We start from the raw sequence: 21096 nt of genomic DNA, 5'->3' as shown, positions 1-21096 counted from the left end.
CAGCGGTCATGCAGGATAAGATGTATACGTATCTACATTGTAAAGAAAAACTGACAACCACCAACTCATCCAGTCTTAAGATATGAATTTTATTTTATTTTATTTGACATTAAGGAAACACGGCAACTTTTAATAGGTTGCATCTTGACAAATGCAAATAAAAAGGAAAGCTGTAGTGTTTCTTAAGTTAAATTATGAATGTTAGGCTCAGATGTCAGTTTTCTTGATTTGGCCATTTATATGCGTTAACATCCATGGAGCTGAATCTCTCTGGCTGTAACTGCAAATAAAACACACACTGGCACTGGGAAATCTTGATCGGGGGAAGAATGTTGATAATTCATTTCTTCCAGCATCATTTTATCCCATCTTCAGTGGGTCAGGGGTATATATACACACACCGAAAGATGTGCTGGTGTGTTTTGGAGGTGTCCTGACCTTCAGAGAATTATAGTACAGAGATGACGTGCCAAGCTGTGCTCAATTTGGTCCAGTCTTTCAATGATAAATGGAGTTTTCCTCAAAACCCACCGAACAAAAAAACAGCCTGAAATCTTAAACCGAAATGATAAAGCTCCATTATTGGCATTTAAGTAAAAATGGCATTTCTTTATAGCCTCAAAAGACAAACTGATTTAACACACAACAAAATATTTAATATGGCCTCAAACCCGCCTATGAATCTCGTGTTCACTTGACGATTAGGATTTAAGAAGAGCAGGTTCGGGCTGGTTAAAATACAGTATACGCTACTTTTCACAGGGAAATGAGAATGCTTTTCAACATTTTCAACATTAAAAAGTGTGCACATTACGCTGTTATTTTCACCATTTTTTTTCTCACACCATCCTTGAGGTTAACGTTCTGCCGTTCACCACAGTGGCTTCCGATCCCCAAAGAGTCTCGTACCCAATCTCCATCTGGTCCCTTAGATCCCGATCAATCTGGGGCCACAGTCTAGTCTTAGGTTGTGTTTTTTTTCTCATTTGGAAGTCAACACCAGGGCTTGTCTGTGGCCAGGGCGAGTCTCTCTGGTACACACGCAAACGACATAGGACAGGACACCAAGGTGTTAAACACGCAGTGGGAACCTTCCTATTCTAGCAGTAGTAGCACAAGGTCTTTTTGTTCGAGTGGCGAGGAGCTCAATTGAGCTGAATTTGAAGGTCCTCGCCATACTTGCGCAGATATTTGTCGTGGTTGTGGTTGACGGACCAGAGAGGGGGCAAATGGCGGGGCTGCATGCTGGTCAGGAAGTGTTGTCTCCAGCAGCGCTCCAGCTCCATCAGGCCGCGCAGACCATGTTCGGCATACGCCTGCACTACCTTCAGTCCGTGTGGCACATAACTCTCGTTGAAGATCCTGCAAAGGTAGAAGAAGACATCAACTTTCAGAACCCCATCCGTCCAAATCTTGACATTCGTAAGTACATTAACACATGACAACACACAGAACTGGTGCTCAGCAACTTGGCCCAACTAGTTGTACCTATATTGAAAGAAACCGCTGAAGTAACCCTTTAAGTTAAAGGGTTAATTCCCCCAAAAATTGTCATTAATTCCTCACCCTAATGTTGTCTGACACCCGTAAGACCTCCGTTCATCTTCAGAACACAAATGAAGATATTAGTGTTGAAATCCGATGGCTCAGAAAGGCCTTCATTGACACCAATGTCATTTCCTCTCTCAAGACCCATAAAGGCACTAAAGACGTCGTTACAAAGCCCATCTCACTACAGCGGCTCTACTATCATTTTATGAAGCCACGAGAATAGTTTTTGTGCACATAAAAACCCTAAATAAAAATTAAATTTGGGTAATTTAACTTTTTAATGCCGTTGAGGGTTCTGTATTCGAAGGTGATCCCTCCCAACCATTCTTTCACGGTTTAAACTGATGAATCTTTACATTGGCATCCTGGAATATAACCATGATGTGAAATGAAAATCTACACACTCCATCAGTTAGTTCTTGAAGAACTGATGCCAAACATAACATGCTAAAAACATCATAATCACTGCAATAATCATCCAATCATAAACTCATTAAGAATTTGCCCATTTGAATCCAAACAGCGACTTTTTTGGCCGGGCAGTATAGCATAATACGGGCACTTTGATTTGAGCTGTCAGGTGGCCACTTCCCATTAGGGCTGTAAAAATTGCTTAAAAATGACATTTGAATATTCCCTCTAAAAAACACGGATATTCGAACATCTGGTTGCACATTTTGTTAATGACGCACATTACGTCAATAACAGGACAAATTAATACAGAGACATAACTGCCTGTATAGTCAGTCTATTTAAATTAAACGTATATAAACGTATTACACAAAAACTCTCTCGCCCTCATCTTCACTCTCTCTGCGCATAACGGTTTAAATGAACAAACTTTGAGAGCTGATCAAGAGTTTTGTGCAAGCAATTTAAGGTCGCGACTCTAGTCCCAAATATAGCAGGCTTTATTCAGTGATTGAAACAAATATTAATTGAAGTTTTACAGCACATTGAACACTCCGTGCGAGCTCTGCTGTGCTAAACATGGAACTTCTCCATGACATGAAACCCTAAATAAACCAGTGGAAGCAGCGGATTTGCTGAACCCTCTGGCACGCCCATGAGCGCACCCACTCGCAAAGCAGACAGCCACGCTGCTACTTCCGCAGGCGCTTTTTTTCCAACTTCTTTCATTTTTTTGTTGTTGTACTATTCAAATATATATTCGAATTTAGAATATTTGTTGACAGCCAAACTTTCCACCTATTATGTGGGGGGTCAAAATAAGCTACAATAAGTAGAGACATAGACTATAAAAATATATGGACGTAGTGTCTGTGACGTCACCCATAGGATTCTGAAGTGCGAGAGACAGTAGAGACGAGCTGGCCGTCGCCATCTTAGCAGCGCGTCATCAATTAATCACGCCTGGATAACAGAAAATGGGCAAAGAGGCAGGATGTGGGCGGAGCTGAGGTGACACGATGACTAACAGACAGCAGACAAACGGCAATCCACCTGTCACTCAAAGTGGACACACCCTTAACTATGCAGAACCTTAAGGCTTTATATAAAGTAAACAAATGACTTATAAAAAAATTCACCCCCTCACAGTTGTCATGAAGGGCAAAATTAACCGTTTAGACCAAAACCCCAATTTGTAACAGGCTGTAAACATGTTTTTTTCTCCCGTAAAGTTGGGCATTTTAACATGGGGCTCAGTGAGATTCTGCTCCCTAGTGGCCAGTCAATGAACTACAGTTTAAGTCACTTCCGTATTGGCTTCAAGAGAAACTGCGGGAGCTTGCCACTCGCATATGAATCTAACCTGGTTTCCAATGCTGCAGCTTTCTGAAGCATCTCTTGCGTGACCTCCTGCTGTCCGCTGCAGAAGAAGCTCTGGATGACTGACAGGAGCTCCTCCTTTCTGGATTCAGGCATCCCGTTGCTGGCACTGAGGAGAGCCCGTGCGGCCGAGCGCACCCGTCGTCGGTCCGCGTCCTCTAGCAGCCGAATGCCCTCCTCGCACCCCTGCGGAGCCGAGTGTTCCTCGGCCAGCTGCTGCTTCAGGATCCCATCGTGCACGTTTGAGGCAGCGTGACAGGAAGTGCAAAGCAACAGGATGTCGTGCGAGTTGTGGTCCTTCATCTCAGCCGGGAAGTGACGCCTGTACTCGTGTGGGACAATGTTCTTCCTAGGTTAAAATGGACAAACAGAAGTTGAGAAGACAAGTCCCACTTTCAAGGCAAGGCAAGGCAAGTTATTTGTATAGCACATTTCATACCCAATGGCAATTCAAAGTGCTTTACATAGAAATTAATTAAAACAGTGGTAACAAATGCATGAGAAAAAAGAATAATTCAAAACAAACTCAAGAAATCACAAGACGAACCTGATGTAAGACTCGGCTTTTCCGCACACCACACAGAGATTCTCTTTGGCTGTGAGGTAGTAGTCTTTCTGTGAGTCGGGACGGCCTGATGGCTCAAACAGCAGCCGGACAACGAAGGGATCTTCACTGACCAATTCTGAGATTAAAATCATGTGCAGATCATTTTACTCAATTATATTAGACATTATACAAAGGATCATTTTGAACCCGAAACTAATATACCGCTCTAGTACAGCCGTCTTCTCACGCTCTGACCAACATCCAATTTGACCTTCAGTTGCTTTGAAATATTTGGACTTGTGTGTCTAGACCACATGCTACCGCCTGACCGAACTAAAAGCACAAGGTGAATTACTAATATTTTTGCACTTAAACATTAATCTTTAAAAGCCATTTCTGTAAAATATGCAGTTATGAGTAATCATATCTTAAACCATTATTTTATAATTAAGGGTGATTAGCTTACATGTAAAATAAGCTGTTTAAAAGCTGTGCAGTCACCTGATTAATTGAGCTTACAGATGTTGTGGAGCGCTCTCAGAGTATGCGTTTGTCATTTTAAACGCTGTAAACGGAGTATAAAAGCAGACCTGTTGTCCCCCCCTTTATAAGCAATGATCAGCGACTAGTCAACATTAAGCTTAAAGCGTCATGGCAGAGCATTTAAGTCAACTAGTTAAAGTACAACCCCAGTGTCCACCATCCACATTTTTGCTAACACTTTTACAGTTTCCTTGTTGCACGTTATATGTACTAACTAAAGTAATAACAGTAACTTAAACAAGCAACTAACCCTAAACCAAACAATAACCTACAGTAAGTACAAGTTATTTAATATTACTCAGTACTAAATTGTGTAGTTACACTAACATGGGCAACTTAAAATACAGTGTAACCCTTTTTTGGATCCTGGCCCACTTCAATATTTATCATTGTAAATATAATAAACGGTTATGCTTTTTTTGACGGTCTCCTTAGTACGTAATTGTAAGTGCATTGCACCGTAACGGGCAATGCACAGATGTATCGGCCAATAATCAGTACTGGTACTGGCCGATAAGAGCTATTATTTTCACTATTGGCCATCGGCTGATTTTTTTTAAACCCAGCCAATGATCAGGGCCGATGGTATCCTGTAAATCAAAGTAGCATTTATAAATTCCACATTTATAACATTGCGCACCTCCTATACCCTTTTCCAGGTACCATTTTGCTTTCTTCTTGTCACATGTGCAGAGCGGCTGACCATCAGGAGCATGAAGGAAGCAGTTATCATAAAGGGGTGATTTCCTGAATGAAGACAACAAAAAAAAACACTCACTTCATATCCTTTGATCCAAATATTTAAAATATTTAAATATTACAATATTACAAATTGTGCAAAAGGTTTGTTCTAATTTGTATTCTCAACTTCAACATCATATCGAAAGAAAAGCATTTCATTATCTTTAGTCAGATGCATTACCAATTCCAGGAAAATCTACCAAATATTCCTAGCCTGGGAAAACCCAGACAACTTTTGGCAAATTTAGATTTGCTCTGCAAAGAGTCTGGCAAAGAGCCCATTCAAGTCCATTTCTAATCCGTTGAAATCACGGCACCGATCAGAAATGTTGGGGCAGGTTTCACACGATGACGACAGCGCAGCGACGGTGAAGCAGATTTTGTACATTAGATGGATGCCACCGTGGAACATCACTTGTTCGAATCAGATATTGAGTGCGCATCCGTTTTAAGCGAACTTTTCCTTTTCGTTAAAACCTGAGCAAAGAACAACACTCGAAGCCTTTATATCTATAAAATAGGTTATCGCTATCATACCGACTGGAGAAGGCAAAAGTCTGGTATACCAGCTTGCCCCTTTGGTGGCTAAACGAATGGGTCTTAAAGGGAGACACCCCTCGCTGCAGCCTGTAGCACGATGACATTACCATAACGATCCATCATCCAGTATGTATTGGATCTGATCCAGCAATGTCATTCATACAGATCTCTGGGTTAACTTAATGCATGCGCTGGTCTTAAGTGACATATTTAATCAATATTGTAGATGATGTTCTAACCTGTGTAGTAGTACTGATAAATAGTAGGCTAACAAGTAATAATTGATGAATAAGTCATCTTTTCATTAATGTGATGCTTAAGTTATCCTAGTTTCGCTGTACATGCATGCAAAACAGTTAAAATATTAATACATTCTGGTCATATTTGCTGTTAAGTGGAAGCAAAAATGAGTGAAGTAATTGTCTCTGTAATTTTAATCCTCAAGGAACAATGCAACACGATCTGTAAACAACTTAAAATACCAGTAGCCTACACATTCAAGGGAAAATGCAAAATGTGTGTCCTGATGGCGTAAGCATGTTTTTAATCATTATTTTTCCACGAGTGGTTTGAGCATTTATTTATCCAGTTACAGCACATTAAATACGCGCAGACGCGCACATTATATACGCAAGTTCAATTTTGAATCAACTTCTGACAGAAGAGCTGCAAGAAACGATGGGTGTATCTTGTAGAAAAGGGTGAAATCAGTATGTACATTGACGATTTGAGGGAAATATTATATACATTTAATATAAAACCTTGAAATGGCGCTCTGTGGCACGGTAGAATTCTGATCAGCTTCCTGAGTCGCTGTGGACAGGCGCCGAATGTCGCTGCTGTTGTGCATACACTCATTGAAAACAATGTGTTTGAATTTAAGACGTGGCGCGACGCTGAGCTTCACGTCCGGAGTGCGACCCCCTATAGCGAGAGCCCTCTGCATACGTCATGTTCATCGCTCTGATTGGTTTTAGGTCTATTCAATTGCGCCCAGAGGCATTTGAGCGATGTCTGTTGGTGACGCCCCTTTGGAAATGATTTGTCTATAGCCCTAATCGGACAGGATTAGATTGACATGGGGACGTGGGGGGTAAAGTAATTTTACCTCAGGACGTCTGTAATAGTAATGGCCAATTCACGCGGGATAAGACATCTTAGTTAAACTAGCAGAAGTGGGAGGATTAACCATAGACGGTAAAAGAAATGGACAGAGCTATCCCATTGACTTCAACGGCGGAAAATGAGGCCAATCAGAGGCACTCACTTCCTGATGGCTGAGTGAACTTGACTGAGCTTGACGACGTAGATGAGACGGGAGCCTCCTGTCTGACAGCTGGAGGTCTTCTAGTAGTTGTGGAAAGTGAAATCTGAATCACGTTGTTTAAATATTTTCTCCCGTTGCTTTTGGCTCACTATGGGCTTCTCCCCATTCTTCTCCCTTGACTTTATCAGACTTTATGTCTTCATATCCCCCCGACTGTCTCATAGACAGTAAAAGATTGCCTGCGAGCGTCTCCTCAGGTCTATACGGTAATTTCTCAACTGTGCGATAGAGTCGCTATGGTTATGACGCAATTGTTAACCTATTTTTACAAAAACAGCTTCTACGGGTGGTGTAAGATACAAGGTAATGGAGACTTTTATGCATTGTCGTGTTTCTTTAGAAATAAACAATGGACAAATGGAGTCTTTCAACGCCTCTGATGTAAAGTTATTCACTGTCAAAGTGACTCAAAAATGAATGGGAGTCAATGGGATGCTAACAGCAGGTGATGGCTTGGTTAGCAATGGCAGCCCCTATGGGTGGAACGCTTTCCGAGCGCTAGATTACCCCCTTGGGATTAACTCGCTTTCCGCACCACAGTAACCTTGTTGTCGTCATGTGCGTATGACGTTGCTGTTATCATGTGAACAAACAACATAAAAGCCAGTCTGAACTCCGCCTCAGGCTATATGTGTTTTTAATAAACAGTTAGGTACAGTCTAACTATTCTGATTGTATTGTGTTTGAAATAGACACATTCCTAGACCTAAAATAAGTGTTGTGCCTCTAATAAGTGCTTTGATCTTCAGAGCTTGATCTTTTTGCTTTAAATGATATGCGGAAAAATACTGGAGGTTTGCCACAGAGTTGTCCCTCCACCTACAACACAACCGAATGCTTCAAGCGCCTCCAAACTCGCAAAATGCATTTTTTTTTTTTAACTTTTAAACAGGAAATTACGGAATGTTACCATGCATTTTTACAGCGGGTCTATTCGAACGGGATTAGTATTACCTGAGGTAATTTTTCCGGACCTTTTTACAGAAGGTAAAAGTCTCTGTAACCTTTACTGACATTGTCCGTAATGACTACCGAGATGGCACATTCAGACGGGACTATAATCACAGAGAACCTCTGGTAATAATTACTTTACCCCCACGTCCCCATGTTAATCTAATCCAGTCCGAATACGGCTTATGAAGCTCTGCCAGACCATAACTCCGTTACTACTGAGAGTGGTTTGGTTTTAACCAGGCTAAAATATTCCTTACCGGGCCGAGTAACCGACTCCTAGTGGTTTGCGTTTGTTCCGCCGTGGGTCTGGAACTTGCTGGTCTCCAGACTCAGGACTGTCCACGGTGGACTTTCGGCTCCGCCGCCTTCTCTCCCCTTCTTCCCCCTCTCCACCATAGCGCCCCCTAAAGGGCACATCAACCAGCCCCTGGCAACAGGAGGCCAGCTGGGTAAACGCTGCCTCACCCTCAGTGGGCAGACGGGGCTCTTTGTTCAACCCCAGCAGGTGGAGAAACAGGGCAATAGAGATCTGGGCATCATGTGCTGCATAGGTCATCTGGTGGATATAGTATGAAAAGATAAAAATTAAATTTTTAAATTGTCCTAAGTGAAAAAGAATAGCAAAGTCCATACGAAAACTATAACGGCACAATGGAGCGACCTAACTGGAATCACTTTCAGAAAGATTTTTTGATTGACATCCTATCAGAATCCGCCCGCCATGCACCGTTGGCTGAAAGTCTGATACATACGGCACACTTAATTGGACACACTTCATGATTTTTGAAGTTTTCATCCGACGCGACGTCCAGGAGATGTGTGGTCCACCTGGAAACAAATGCCGTTACGCCAAACTCCCTCCTGGAAGAAGAACGCTGTCGAGTTTACAAATGTGACAATGAGCACTAAGAGGCAACTAAACACTGGAAGTATGTGCAGTTCTCGGTATAGACATCTAAGAGTTTTACACACCGGTCTGTTACTGTAGTGACGTCAACATTATATTTTCACGCCTCTAAAACAAACTGTGAGTGGTTGCTTTACATGTCAGTCAGTCGGCCTCTGGGCGGTCCCTTAGACAATGAAAGCTGCTATGGAGTCGGCTGTCAGACTGAAGGTCTGGATACGAGAGACTAGAACCCACCCCATTTTAAGAGCTTGAGCACTGAGCGTCAGACGGCAACAGACTCTTTGTTGGGTTTTGTCAGATCAGCATGTTCAGAGTCTGCTGGAGCTCGTTTTCGCTGATTGAACATGCTGAATGATAGGGTCGGTTCACACAGAATGTGTTTTAGCTATTAAAAACACAAGACGCAGGTCAGGGGAACGAAAACTGAAAGAAAAAAAAAGAAAACAAACAAAGGGTCCAGAGATGCGTTTTGTAAAAGTTAAAAGTTTACTGTGTTTTTATAATGCTGTGTCATGTGCGAGATGACGCAAAAGACACAAAACAACAGTAAAAGATGTCCGTGTAGCGCGTTTACAATAATGGAACGCGCTGTGTGTGAACGGCCTCTTAAAAATGTCTGAGAAGTGACATGCGGTGATCTGGCAACTGACGGCATCTGCCTGTGTCTGTCAGTGATGTGTGAAGTGGCCTTAAAGCGGCAGACGACAAAACTACAGACAGAGAGAGAGTGAAATGAATGGGAGTCTATGACTGAGCATTAAAAACAAAAAAGGCTTTAAAAAAAAGAAAAGAAAAAAAAAAGACAAATAATAGTTGGATAATGTCTAAAAAATAATTAAATAACTTCTACCCCCAGTACCACAGACAAGGCTTGAGCTAGTCCCAGACTAAAATGCATGTTTGAGCTGTTTTAACTGAAAGCAACTTGCACATCTTAAAATGTGTCAGTGCCATTGTTTTGTCTCAGGATGCACACCAATAATGTTTTATTTTTCTACAGCACATTTAAAAAAGCTCCTTAAATATCCTAATTGTACTAAGGCCTAATCTTGGCTTTGTCTTAGCCCTGTCTGTGAAACCAGGCCCTAAGCAGTGCACTAAGGATTTCTAAAGAGCACTAAAGAGCAGGCAGCTGCCATCAACTGGACATTATTGTCATAACATGTGGTCAGGATAAAATCATGTTATTTTTTCACCCGTCCCAAATGCTCATATTTTCTTAAGCTAGAGACACACCAAACAGACACTAAGGAACTAGCGCTGATGAAAGCCGTCCGTGCTGAACCTGAACACAACCAACAGGACTACAGGTGACTCAACTAGCAAACATTAACTGCTTTCTGTCTGTTCAGTTTTTATTTACTTGCTCGTTTTAATCAATTTTGCTCTTATTCCCATGCACTGATGAGTTCGCCAAAGCCAAATCTCAGTTCTCCTTCTCACCAACGGCCTGACGCCGAATTTAAATGTTGAATCGACCCAAAAAAAAAAAAAATGCGATTTGAGTTTTTTAACTTTAGTGTGTAATGTTGCTGCTTGAGCATAAACAGTACCTGCAAAGTTACAGCGCTGAAAGTTCAATGCAAACGGAGATATTGCCTTTTAAAGTTATGGCAGTTCCTACAAAAATGGCTGGTTTGGACTACAACGAGCTTCTTCCTGGGTTGGTGACATCTAGTGATGGGGAGTCGACTCCAAAAGAGTCGGTTCCTCGACTCTGAATAGCCCCCGAGTCGGAGTCTACCTGCAGTACAGGAATCGACTCTCGGTGTTGACTCTGTTACCGTGTCCGAAATCGCTCTATTTTACTGAATTTACTGAAGCAAGGAGTGAGTGAAATGAAGCAAGCCACGAGGTAATACACTGACGTTGTGTACACCATGTCAGAGAGCTGTACGTCGCAGAAACTGTCAAACACATTTATTTGAGTGCTTACTTTAGAAATAAAAAACAATCATGGCGACTTTAGTTTGTAATTATATGCTTTGTCCATGCAAGCTTTGGTATAATTGATGGTAGGCTATATATTATTGCAATAAATATAGATTTACCATGTGTTTATTAAACTAACCATAAATCATAAAAATATCAAGAAGAAACGCATCAATAGTGTGCATTATTTTATAGTATCTTTAACTCACCTTTTAAGACAATGATCATGTGCGTTTAGCGCCATCACTCGACAACATCTTTTTTCGTAACTTTTCCTAGGTTATGTAATAGATACAGAAATGTTGATAGCCACGACAGTCATCGCTAAATTGAACTAATTTGGATGGCCACACCAAAAGTGTGCGGTTTTAACAAGAGGATTTTAGGACTTTGTGTTGCAAGGAAATAATTTAAGTGTGTAACAACAGCAATTGTCTGATTTTTAACCCTGTATTGATGTAAAGTAAATGGAGTCGAGGAGTCGATTCCATAGACTCCCACAGCGGGAGTCGGGAATCGGAGTCGACTCCAAAAAACCTGGAATCGAACAGCCCTAGTGACATCATAAACCCTCACTAGTCTCCGCAGATGTGACTTCTGCCCGTAATGGGAAGGGGCGTGGCGTTTCCGGACACCCTGTGCTTGGCACTTCAGCCAATAGAAATACAGGAAACTACATTTGGCCATCTAACCAATCTAAGACCATTGCGTTTTTCAGAGGGATGGGCTTCATAGAAGCAGGAAGCAAACAAGCCGTTCAAAGGACAGTGGAGACAGCGGTGTGGAATAAAGTTCAAATAGAAGAAAAATACGGTGTAAAAAATAAAAAAATAAAAAAATTGAAGTATTAAGACAGGTTATACTGCGCCCCATAAACACAACCAAGCCTAGAAAGAAGAAAAAAAAACACGGAAACAGCACTTTAACAGGACAAAACAAAACAAAAAACGAACACATTTTAGGTGAGATCGGTACATAATCTGGCGGGATTGAAAAATACATTCCACAGAGCTCTAGTTGCAGCCCTAAACACACCCGAACCAGATGATCAAGCACTCCAGGGGCCTACTGCACAAAACTAGAATAAGGGATAAAGCCGGGATATACTGGTGATCTTGTCATCTAAATGCAAGATTTAGTACACCGCTGTGGTGTAAACATACCCTGAAGGCACATTCACACCAAGAACGATAACGATAATGAAAGATGACTATATATTAGCGAATAAATAGAGCCAGGATAACCAAGATATCCAGGCTTAATCCCTTATCCTAGTTTTGTGCAATAGGCCCCAGGATTGCTTGAAAAAATAAATAAAATGTATTTTCCCAGGCCAGGTGATCTCAAGCAGGTTGGTAATAAACTCTGCAGGACAGTGAAGGGTTGGAGACCTAGGCTCTATTCCTCACCTGCTCCTGGGTCAACACATCCGCCTCCCAGTCACTGCAGCGCAGCTCCAGAGATTTGTCCAGGGTGACATTCAGCAGATCTGCAGCCAGAGACTTCAGACTCAAACCATTATTCAGCACCGCTTGCCTTCAACACAGACAACATCACCGTAAGCGGTTACAAGTGTCACAGACTTACAGGCCCTCATTTATCAATCTTGCGTAGAAACGGCGTATATGATGGCTTAAGATTATGCTTACACTCCTCTCACCGCCTGATTTATGAAGCTGTGCGCACCTCTGCAATCCAGGTGTGCGCAATACAATTGATCGTCATTAGAATAACACGCCCCTATATATTCAAGTCTCCGCCTCCCCGACGCCCTCATTTTACGCCATGGAGACACGGCAGACGGCAAAGAAGCGAAAGTTCTCCGATGTGGAGATCGAGACCATCATCAGGTGGAAAAAACAAAATTGTTTTATTTGGGAGTTAAAAGAGTGGGATTAAAGGCGCCCACAAACACAAAATAGACCAAAATACGAGTACTGTTAATAGTGTGGGGGTTGAGAAGCGTAATACAGCAGTTTAACCCTCATGTGGTGTTCAAGTCCTAATTGAAAGCGAACAAGTTGACAAAAAGATTGAATCCAAGATTGGGTGAAAATATGGCATGAGTGATTTATAAACTATTTTTTATAGGCCGGTCATTTTTGACCGGGAACACCACAAGTGTGACTATGTGCCATATTTTTTACAAAACGAAAGTTTCAAAACAAAATTCCTGGTGAAACAGAGTAGACTAGTGTGATCAACAATACCAATTTTCTGCTGATTTTATTTAAAGGGTTACTTCAGCGATTAGCATATGGCTTTGTATCAGTAGAAACCCTGGAGTATATTCAAATTATTGTGCTTTCCCTCCTCATATCTCCCTGAGACGAGAGATTTATGCATTTTATTTCTGGAAAAATTCCTCCTATGATGCAAATTGACGATTTTTGCATCATAGGAGGAATGTTTGCCCAGAGGCTAAAGACTACAGCCAGCAGAAGGAGCCATTTCCGCATGTTTTGAATCCGGCATTGGGGGATGGGAGATAACACTCAGCTTGCAGGGAGAGCTCAGCTTGCAGCTACAGGATTATTTAAACGGAGCTATGGTGAGCAATGTAAGTCTTTTAACTTCTCAAATTCATTTCTATGAAAGTTAAGCTTGCAAAGGCATGACCTGAAACGTGCCAGACTGAACACGCGTTGTGAATGTATGCCGCGAGTGTGATCGCGATTACCTCAGCTCTCATCACTCGTACAGTTAGTGCTCAGTGCTGTGATACTCGCGCGGTGACTCACTCATTATATTGAACAGACACGTTCAGTTTTTAATTGTAGTGTCTGTTCTCTAACTCAGTCACAGTAATCAAGTTGGCTTTGGGAATGGCCTCACAGGGCAGCGAAGCATTCTGGGAATTGTAGTCTTTCATCCCCATGAGACAAAAATACATTTTCCGTCTTTTCTCAGTCTAGAAGGCACCAAATTCAAAAATAATTTCACATTTCTACTGCATTGATGACCCAGTTTAAATACAGATTCATCTTCCCAGCGCTGAAGTACCCCTTTAATATTTACAAAATTATTCAAAAAAATAAAAAATTACTCAAATGAAATGCCTACTCTCAAATAAATGAGGCCTATGATTATTCAGATGCAAATCAAAATATAAAACCAGTCCTAATTGAAAGAAAACATGTTGACAAAAAGATCGAATCCAAGATTGGGTGAAAAATATGGTTTAATGAGTGATTTATAAGCTTTTTTTTTTTTTATGGGCCGGTCATTTTTGACCAGGAACACCAAAGGTGAACACCACATGAGGGTTAAATAGCTGTTTGGATGATAAATTACCATCACAATGCATTATTTTACAGCACATGTTTTGAAACAATTAGCATTTAATTTCGTATCACGGCACATGTATTGGGGTGTACGATAGTGATGATGATGTGATGTGGAGTACCATTCATTCACATTAATAATTGCATGACAATTTGTAAGATTCTTATTATTATTTGTATTATTAAATGACGCTTATTGTTATTTAGAAGAAGAATGTCGTTATTATTTATTTTATTATTTAAAAGAAGAAGAATGTCGTTATTATTTATTTTATTATTTAAAAGAAGAAGAATGTCATTATTATTTTGTCAGTCTGAATTATTTTCAGTCCCAGTGCGTGCGCAGCTGCCGGGCCTAACCCTGAAACGTCAGGTAAAGCGCACACAGGCTCGCAACTGCAGGAATACATGCCTACAAATCAAATGTTTGGTATCACACAAATTAAACATTGAAGTTCGTGTTGCACAAAAAGAAACACTGAAGTTTATAATCACTATGTTGTTGTTGTTGTTTTTTTACAGTGAGTCATAATATAGCATATCTTGTCAGTGCGTTTTGTGGTGTTAGGAATTGTTTTTCTGCACATTTTTTTCGCACTAACTCCAAACGTGCGTACACCGCCTCCTGAGCTGCTCGGCAGAGGATTTGAGCGTGCCGTACGCCAACGTCCATATTGATAAATCTCAGTCACCGTGGGTTTGGGTGTACGCTGGAAATTTGGTGTATGCACTTGATAAATGAGAGCCATTGAGATTTGAAATCATGACTGCCAATCGTCACTGAACACTCAGCTTAAACATTTGAACTGAACCGAGATGGATAATTACACTAACACTGAGTCACTACACTGAATAATGATGACACTTGTCTTCTGTAGAGCTCTTTAAAGCTGGATTGAATTTGTTTCATGATTGATGAATTTTATAACATGAACACTTATTTTCCAGTTCTGTTATCAATCTGTATTGTATAAAGAACTATTTAAATAAATGTGACTTGACATTTGTAGATGTATTGGATGAATCAGTTTTTGAACAAATCTCTTGAATGAATGATTCAATGACAAATACATTTTTAACAGTCACCTGCTGGTGTAATGAATCTTTGAAGGGTCAAGTTACTTAGAGGTGCACTATGTAGTATTTTTGCAGTAAAATATCCAAAAACCACTAGGCCGGTGTTATATATTTTGTTCAGTTGAGTTCTTACAATATCCCAAATGTTTCTAACTATTTGTAAATTGAGAAAATTGCTATTTTAACCAATGAGCCTGAACGTCTGAGCATAGCGTCTGAGGGAGTCGCCTGTCAATCGCGTCATATCTGCGCTACTCTCGGTTTCTGGTTTTATTTGTCAGGAGCGCTTTATTCTTAGCAGTGTGAACAAGTGAACGCACCGAGGAACGTCATAACATCATTTTAAACACACTGTTTATCATATTGGATACATTTAAGAGCTGCATTACCTCATAATCATAACCGGAAGAGCCGATCAGTGGATGCGCCCGGCGACTGTGTCCCGTCCCGTTATAATCAAAGTCCCGGTGCTCGCGAGGCGGGTATTTGTTTAATAATCGCTCCAGCGCCTGTGCTCAGCTCCACAACACTCACTCCTGCTCTGCTTTACAGTACAGTAACGTTAATAATCTCATCCATGAACATGATTTCTGCCCCAAAAGTCCTATCCCGATTCTTTTCCACCGGCTGTGAGGTGAAGACCACATCTCCCAAGATGCTGCGCTCAAACTTGGCGTCATCAAACTACACATTTGTTTTGAATAGGTGCCCTCTAGTGGACGGAAAGTTGCATTGTGCACCTTTAACTATAAACATTTATTCCAGTATTACTGTGATCTGAATGTTTACTTGTCAAATATTTAACAGACAGAGCTTTATCATTTAGCAATATGCTCACGTGGGTGTTTGAATCGAGATCAATCTTTTAAATAATAAAGTAAATGTATTAAAGGTGCACTATGCAACTTTCCGTCCACTGGAGGGCGCCTATTCAAAACAAATGCGTAGTTTGATGACGCCTAGTTTGAGCGCAGCATCTTGGGACAAGTGGTCTTCACCTCACAGCCGGTGGGGAAAAAAAAAAAAATTGGGATAGGACTTTTGGGGCAGAAATCATGTTCATGCATGCGGTTATTAACGTTACTGTACTGTAAAGCAGAGCAGGAGTGAGTGTTGTGGAGCTGAGCACAGGCGCTGGAGCAATTATTAAACAAATACCCGCCTCGCGAACACCGGGACTTTTATTATAACGGGACGGGACACAGTCGCCGGGCGCCTGCACTGATCCGCTCTTCCGGTTATGATTATGAGGTAAAGCAGCTCTGTTGATCATATTAGATACATTTAAGTGTGTTGAAAATGATGTTATGACGTTACTCCGTGCGTTCACTTGTTCACACTGCTAAGAGTAAAGCGCTCCTGACAAATAAAACCAGAAACCGAGAGTAGCGCAGATATGACGCGATTGACAGGCGACTCCCTCAGACGCTATGCTCAGACGTTCCGGGTCCTTAGTTAAAATAGCAATTTTCTCACAATTTACAAATAGTTGGAAACATTTGGTATATTGTAGGTACTCAAATGAACAAAATATTTAAAACAGGCCTAGTGGTTTTTGGATATTTTACTGCAAAAATACTACATAGTATTAATGTAATACTTTAATGCATGTTTGGTGATTTCATACAACACAGTATTTTAATTAGAGCTCTATAAATAAGCTGACTGGTTTACTTCGAGAGTAAAATTATAATGATTGTAAAGCCTGAGATCAAATTGAGGCCTTACCTCTGTCTGAGGGCCAGGTAACGCAAGTCCACGGTGCAACTCAGACTCAGACCATGATCATGGGTGAGGCGCTTCCCATCCTCATAACAGCCCACCCCGACCTTCAGCACACGGGGGTCAGACAGGACCCCCACGAGAGCCTTAGGTAGAGGAAGCTGCGCATCACGAAACGTCAGCAGTCGGACCAGCATACAGCGGCCGGAGAACGTTGCCAACTGGAGTAAGGAAACCGCGGAGGCCTTGCCTTTGACAGACACCTGTGGAAGCAGACGACATCTGGTGAAGGAACGCACTGATGCTACCGAGACAACATTAAAGGGTTAGTTCACCCAAAAATGAAATTGATGCCATGACTCCCCTAATGTCGTTCCACACCCGTAAGACCTCTGTTCATCTTCAGACACAGTTTAAGATATTTTATATTTAGTTCGAGAGCGTATCTAAGTGACCCAAATGTATTTTGGATGCTTCAAGAGACTCTAATTAACCCACTGATGTCTCATATGGACTACTGTGATGATGTTTTTATTCCCTTTCTGGACATGGACAGTATAGTTTGCATACCCTCTCAGACTAAATATAAAATATCTTAAACTGTGTCTGAAGATGAACGGAGGTCTTACGGGTGAGGAACAACATTAGTGGGGAGTCAGTAATGACATCAATTTCATTTTTGGGTGAACTAACCCTTTAACATTCGGACACATACAGAGCCATGCTTACACGCATGCTTTTTACCCATTCACAGTCCAATCCCAAAACCGGACACACCGAAAGGTCCTTTTGAAACGCAGGCCAAAGCGCTTCCCACTCCTCCAGAGAGCTCACGATCACAGGCGGCACCTCTAACAGTGTTTGTGCTCGCAGAAGCTTCTGGGTTTGTGGCGGTGCTGGCGGCTCTGGAGAGGGGATGATTTCGGCTTCAAGCTGGGCTTGTATGGGCTCAGCCGAAGCAGGGCCCTTGAGGGCCTTTTTCTTCTGAGTGCGGATGCTGCGCCAGAGGAAGAGACCACCGAGAGTGGCTCCTAGCATAGTGGCCAAAGCTGCGGTCAATGTGCTCTGCTTGGACATCATTGCAGCTACACCAACTCCCCACTAAAACCGAAAATGGTAAAAATGTATTTTAATAGTTCACTTTAGAGATTCTACTAACTATAATTAACTTTGCAACTACGTGACTGCCATTAAAAGGTTAGTTCAACCAAAAAAAGAAAATTCTGTCATTACTTCTTCACCCTTATGTCGTTCGACACCCGTCAGACCTCAGTTCATCTTCAGAACACAAATGAAGATATTTTTGTTGAAATCCGATGGCTCAGAAAGGCCTTCATTGACACCAATGTCATTTCCTCTCTCAAGACCCATAAAGGCACTAAAGACGTCGTTACAAAGCCCATCTCACTACAGCGGCTCTACAATCATTTATGAAGCCACGAGAATAGTTTGTGCGCAAACAAAAAAACGAAATAACGACTTAAATAGCGATGGGCCGATTTCAAAACACGTAAAGCTTCGAAACCGTTATGAATCAGTGTATCAAATCAGCAGTTCGAGATCGCCAAAGCCACGTGATTTCAGCAGTTTGACACGCGATTCGAATCATGAATCGATACGCTGATTCATAAAGGCTCGACGCTTTACAAAGTAGTGTTTTGAAATCGGCCCATCACTATACAAGTCGTTATTTAGTTTTTTTTGCACACAGAAACTATTCTCGTGGCTTCATAAATGATTGTAGAGCCGCTGTAGTGAGATGGGCTTTGTAACGACGTCTTTAGTGCCTTTATGGGTCTTGAGAGAGGAAATGACATCAATGAAGGCCTTTCTGAGCCATCGGATTTCAACAAAAATATCTTCATTTGTGTCTGAAGATGAACAGAGGTCTTACGGGTGTCGAGCCACATTAGGGTGAGGAATTAATGACAAATTTCTTTTTTTGGGTGAACTAGTCCTTTAATTACTCACCCGTGTCGTTCCAAACCCGTTCAGAAGACTTTTACTCATCTTCTGAACACAAATGAAGACACAACTACCACTTTGATATTTTTAAAAAGTTCATAAAGAGATCATAAAACTAATCCATATGACTTATTAGACAATAATGTTTTGCTAGAGCCCATGAGGCATTTCTTTGACTCTTGCTTCTCACGCACATATCAGTATCTTACCTCAGCAGATCAGAATTTGGACTCAAATTCATATTAATTAGTTTTATGATCTCTTTATGAACTTTTTGAAGCATCAAAATGGTAGTTGTGTAGCCGTCAAAGGAGGGACAGAAAGCTCTTATTAAATAAAAAATATATTAATTTGTGTTCAGAAAATGAACGAAAGCCTTACGGGTTTTACGGTGTCTGATTTTTGGGTAAACTAACTCTTTAATCTGCTAACATTTTATTTTGATGCTCCCCAACAGACATTCTACTGACAATAAGACCCTTTACCAACTATATGTCAACTTATTCTACTAACACTAATGCAAATTAGTGTACATGCAGTGTCTAATGTAGACTATGGAAATAAAGTGTGACCCTGGACATTAAAACATGTCATAAGCAAGTCCCAATGAACAACATGCCTACATTGACAAACTAACTTTTCCATTCCTTTAAATTTCCAGGGGCATTTTAACCTTTATAAGGTAAATTTTCAAATCTTATTTAATGCATCCATTATCTTTTACATTAAATTCATACATTAGAAGTTAAAAATGTCAATCAAATGAAATCAGTATCCAATGAAACACCACAGTTTGTTGCATGGAGACACATCGACAAAACGATTCTGCTGGGGGTTTGCTTGGAACTATTTAGGAAAAATTAACTAGAGAAGAAAAAAAAGGACAGTGTCTAAAATTGAACTTGCGATATTGATTGTATACACTAGTTGCGAAAAATTGGCAATTGTGCTGATATTAAGAAAACAGCACTCGAAACCATCCTTTCTCCATTTCGTGAATTGTGTTAGCATTTTTGCTCCTAACTCCCATTTATATAATTTGATGCAAAGAATGGTAAAACATAAATAAATTCATTGGACCAATGAATAAACCTAAGCAACATATTACTCTACCATCATTTAACACAATAATAATCATTATTATACAAAAGCATACATTTAAAATTCATCTCTTCACTATGTTGTTGTTGTTGTTGTTAACAGCACCGACTAACAAAAAGTTACAGCAGTTTTGTAGTAATGACTGATATTTTGGCAGAAATCCTGGCTCACTGAGGTACATTTTTGTAAAAGTGCACAACACAAATGGTCAACGCTACTGTTGTTTTGTGTATAAACGACTGAAAACAACTATGCCAAAGGACCTGCCTTATCATAGACACTTAATTTGTGTTGAAATAAACACTCTTTAAAAACCTACTGTGCGTTTGTGACAACAGTTACGACTAATATCTAAAAGCAGATGATTGAAACAGCGCTTTGATGAAGAGTTCACCGTGCGTTCAGAAGAATGAATGACTTTAATCTCAGTGTGTTTGTGTTTATGTCAGTCAGAGATGCTGTACTTTATCCCAACGGACTGAGAAGACACGCACATCTAAATAAATCACTATGTAACGAGTCATTTTCGTGTGAATGTTGCGGAGGATTTACGTACCTGAAAACTGAATAGATGTCAGTGTAATGAGCAAATACTACCAAACACATCACACACTCTTATGATGAACAGCTGCAGGCGCTTCTTCTTCGCTGGGTTGATTTAATCAGCGCTCGCAGAGGACACAAGCGCCACAGCGCCACTAATGCTGGAGAAGCGCAGCTGCACCTTTCTTAAGAAAAAAAGGCCTGCGGCAGAATCCGAAATCGCCCCCTATAGCTTCAAATAGGGCACTACTTAAGGGGACAGCCATTTGTAGTGGTGTCCGACAATATTGTGGACGTTATTGAGTGCACTGCAATCATTCAATCCCACATTAAACCGCAATAACGAGTAGGGTGGACTAACATAGGGACTAGTGAATGAATGTTTAGACGAACACAATCAGTGTTATATAAAAAAAATGCCTTAGCTAATCCAAGCATTATAATAGCAGCCCAAAAAAGTGTATCATCAACCCATTATAAATAATCCTCCACATGGCTACAGTGGGGTTAATAAAGGTCTTCTGAAGCGAATCGATGGATTTGTGTGAGAAAAATATATCCGTATTTA

The 21096-nt window shown here is 40.9% G+C and overlaps 1 protein-coding gene across 2 annotated transcripts; it reads right to left on the bottom strand.

Moving 5' to 3' along the window:
• Window positions 1-70: 70 nt before the first annotated feature.
• Window positions 71-20644, bottom strand: exd2 (exonuclease 3'-5' domain containing 2). Of its 2 annotated transcripts, none has more exons than XM_067456193.1 (9): window positions 20542-20644; window positions 17649-18020; window positions 16926-17182; window positions 12246-12372; window positions 8252-8550; window positions 5073-5179; window positions 3890-4025; window positions 3326-3691; window positions 71-1362 (listed from the first exon to the last, which is right to left on the bottom strand). In XM_067456193.1, exons 2-9 carry the CDS (start codon window positions 17997-17999, stop codon window positions 1146-1148), a joined length of 1860 nt encoding a protein of 619 aa, XP_067312294.1. In that variant the 5' UTR covers window positions 18000-18020; window positions 20542-20644; the 3' UTR covers window positions 71-1145. The 2 variants fall into 2 exon arrangements, with proteins under 2 accessions (XP_067312294.1, XP_067312295.1); XM_067456194.1 differs by having other exon boundaries at window positions 17664-18020.
• Window positions 20645-21096: the final 452 nt, after the last annotated feature.

This window comes from Pseudorasbora parva, chromosome 10 (genome assembly GCF_024679245.1).
Source record: "Pseudorasbora parva isolate DD20220531a chromosome 10, ASM2467924v1, whole genome shotgun sequence".
In the NCBI taxonomy this organism is placed as follows: Eukaryota; Metazoa; Chordata; class Actinopteri; order Cypriniformes; family Gobionidae; genus Pseudorasbora; species Pseudorasbora parva.
Note: the sequence above shows the minus strand (reverse complement) of the source record. Positions and strands in the feature narration are given on the sequence as shown.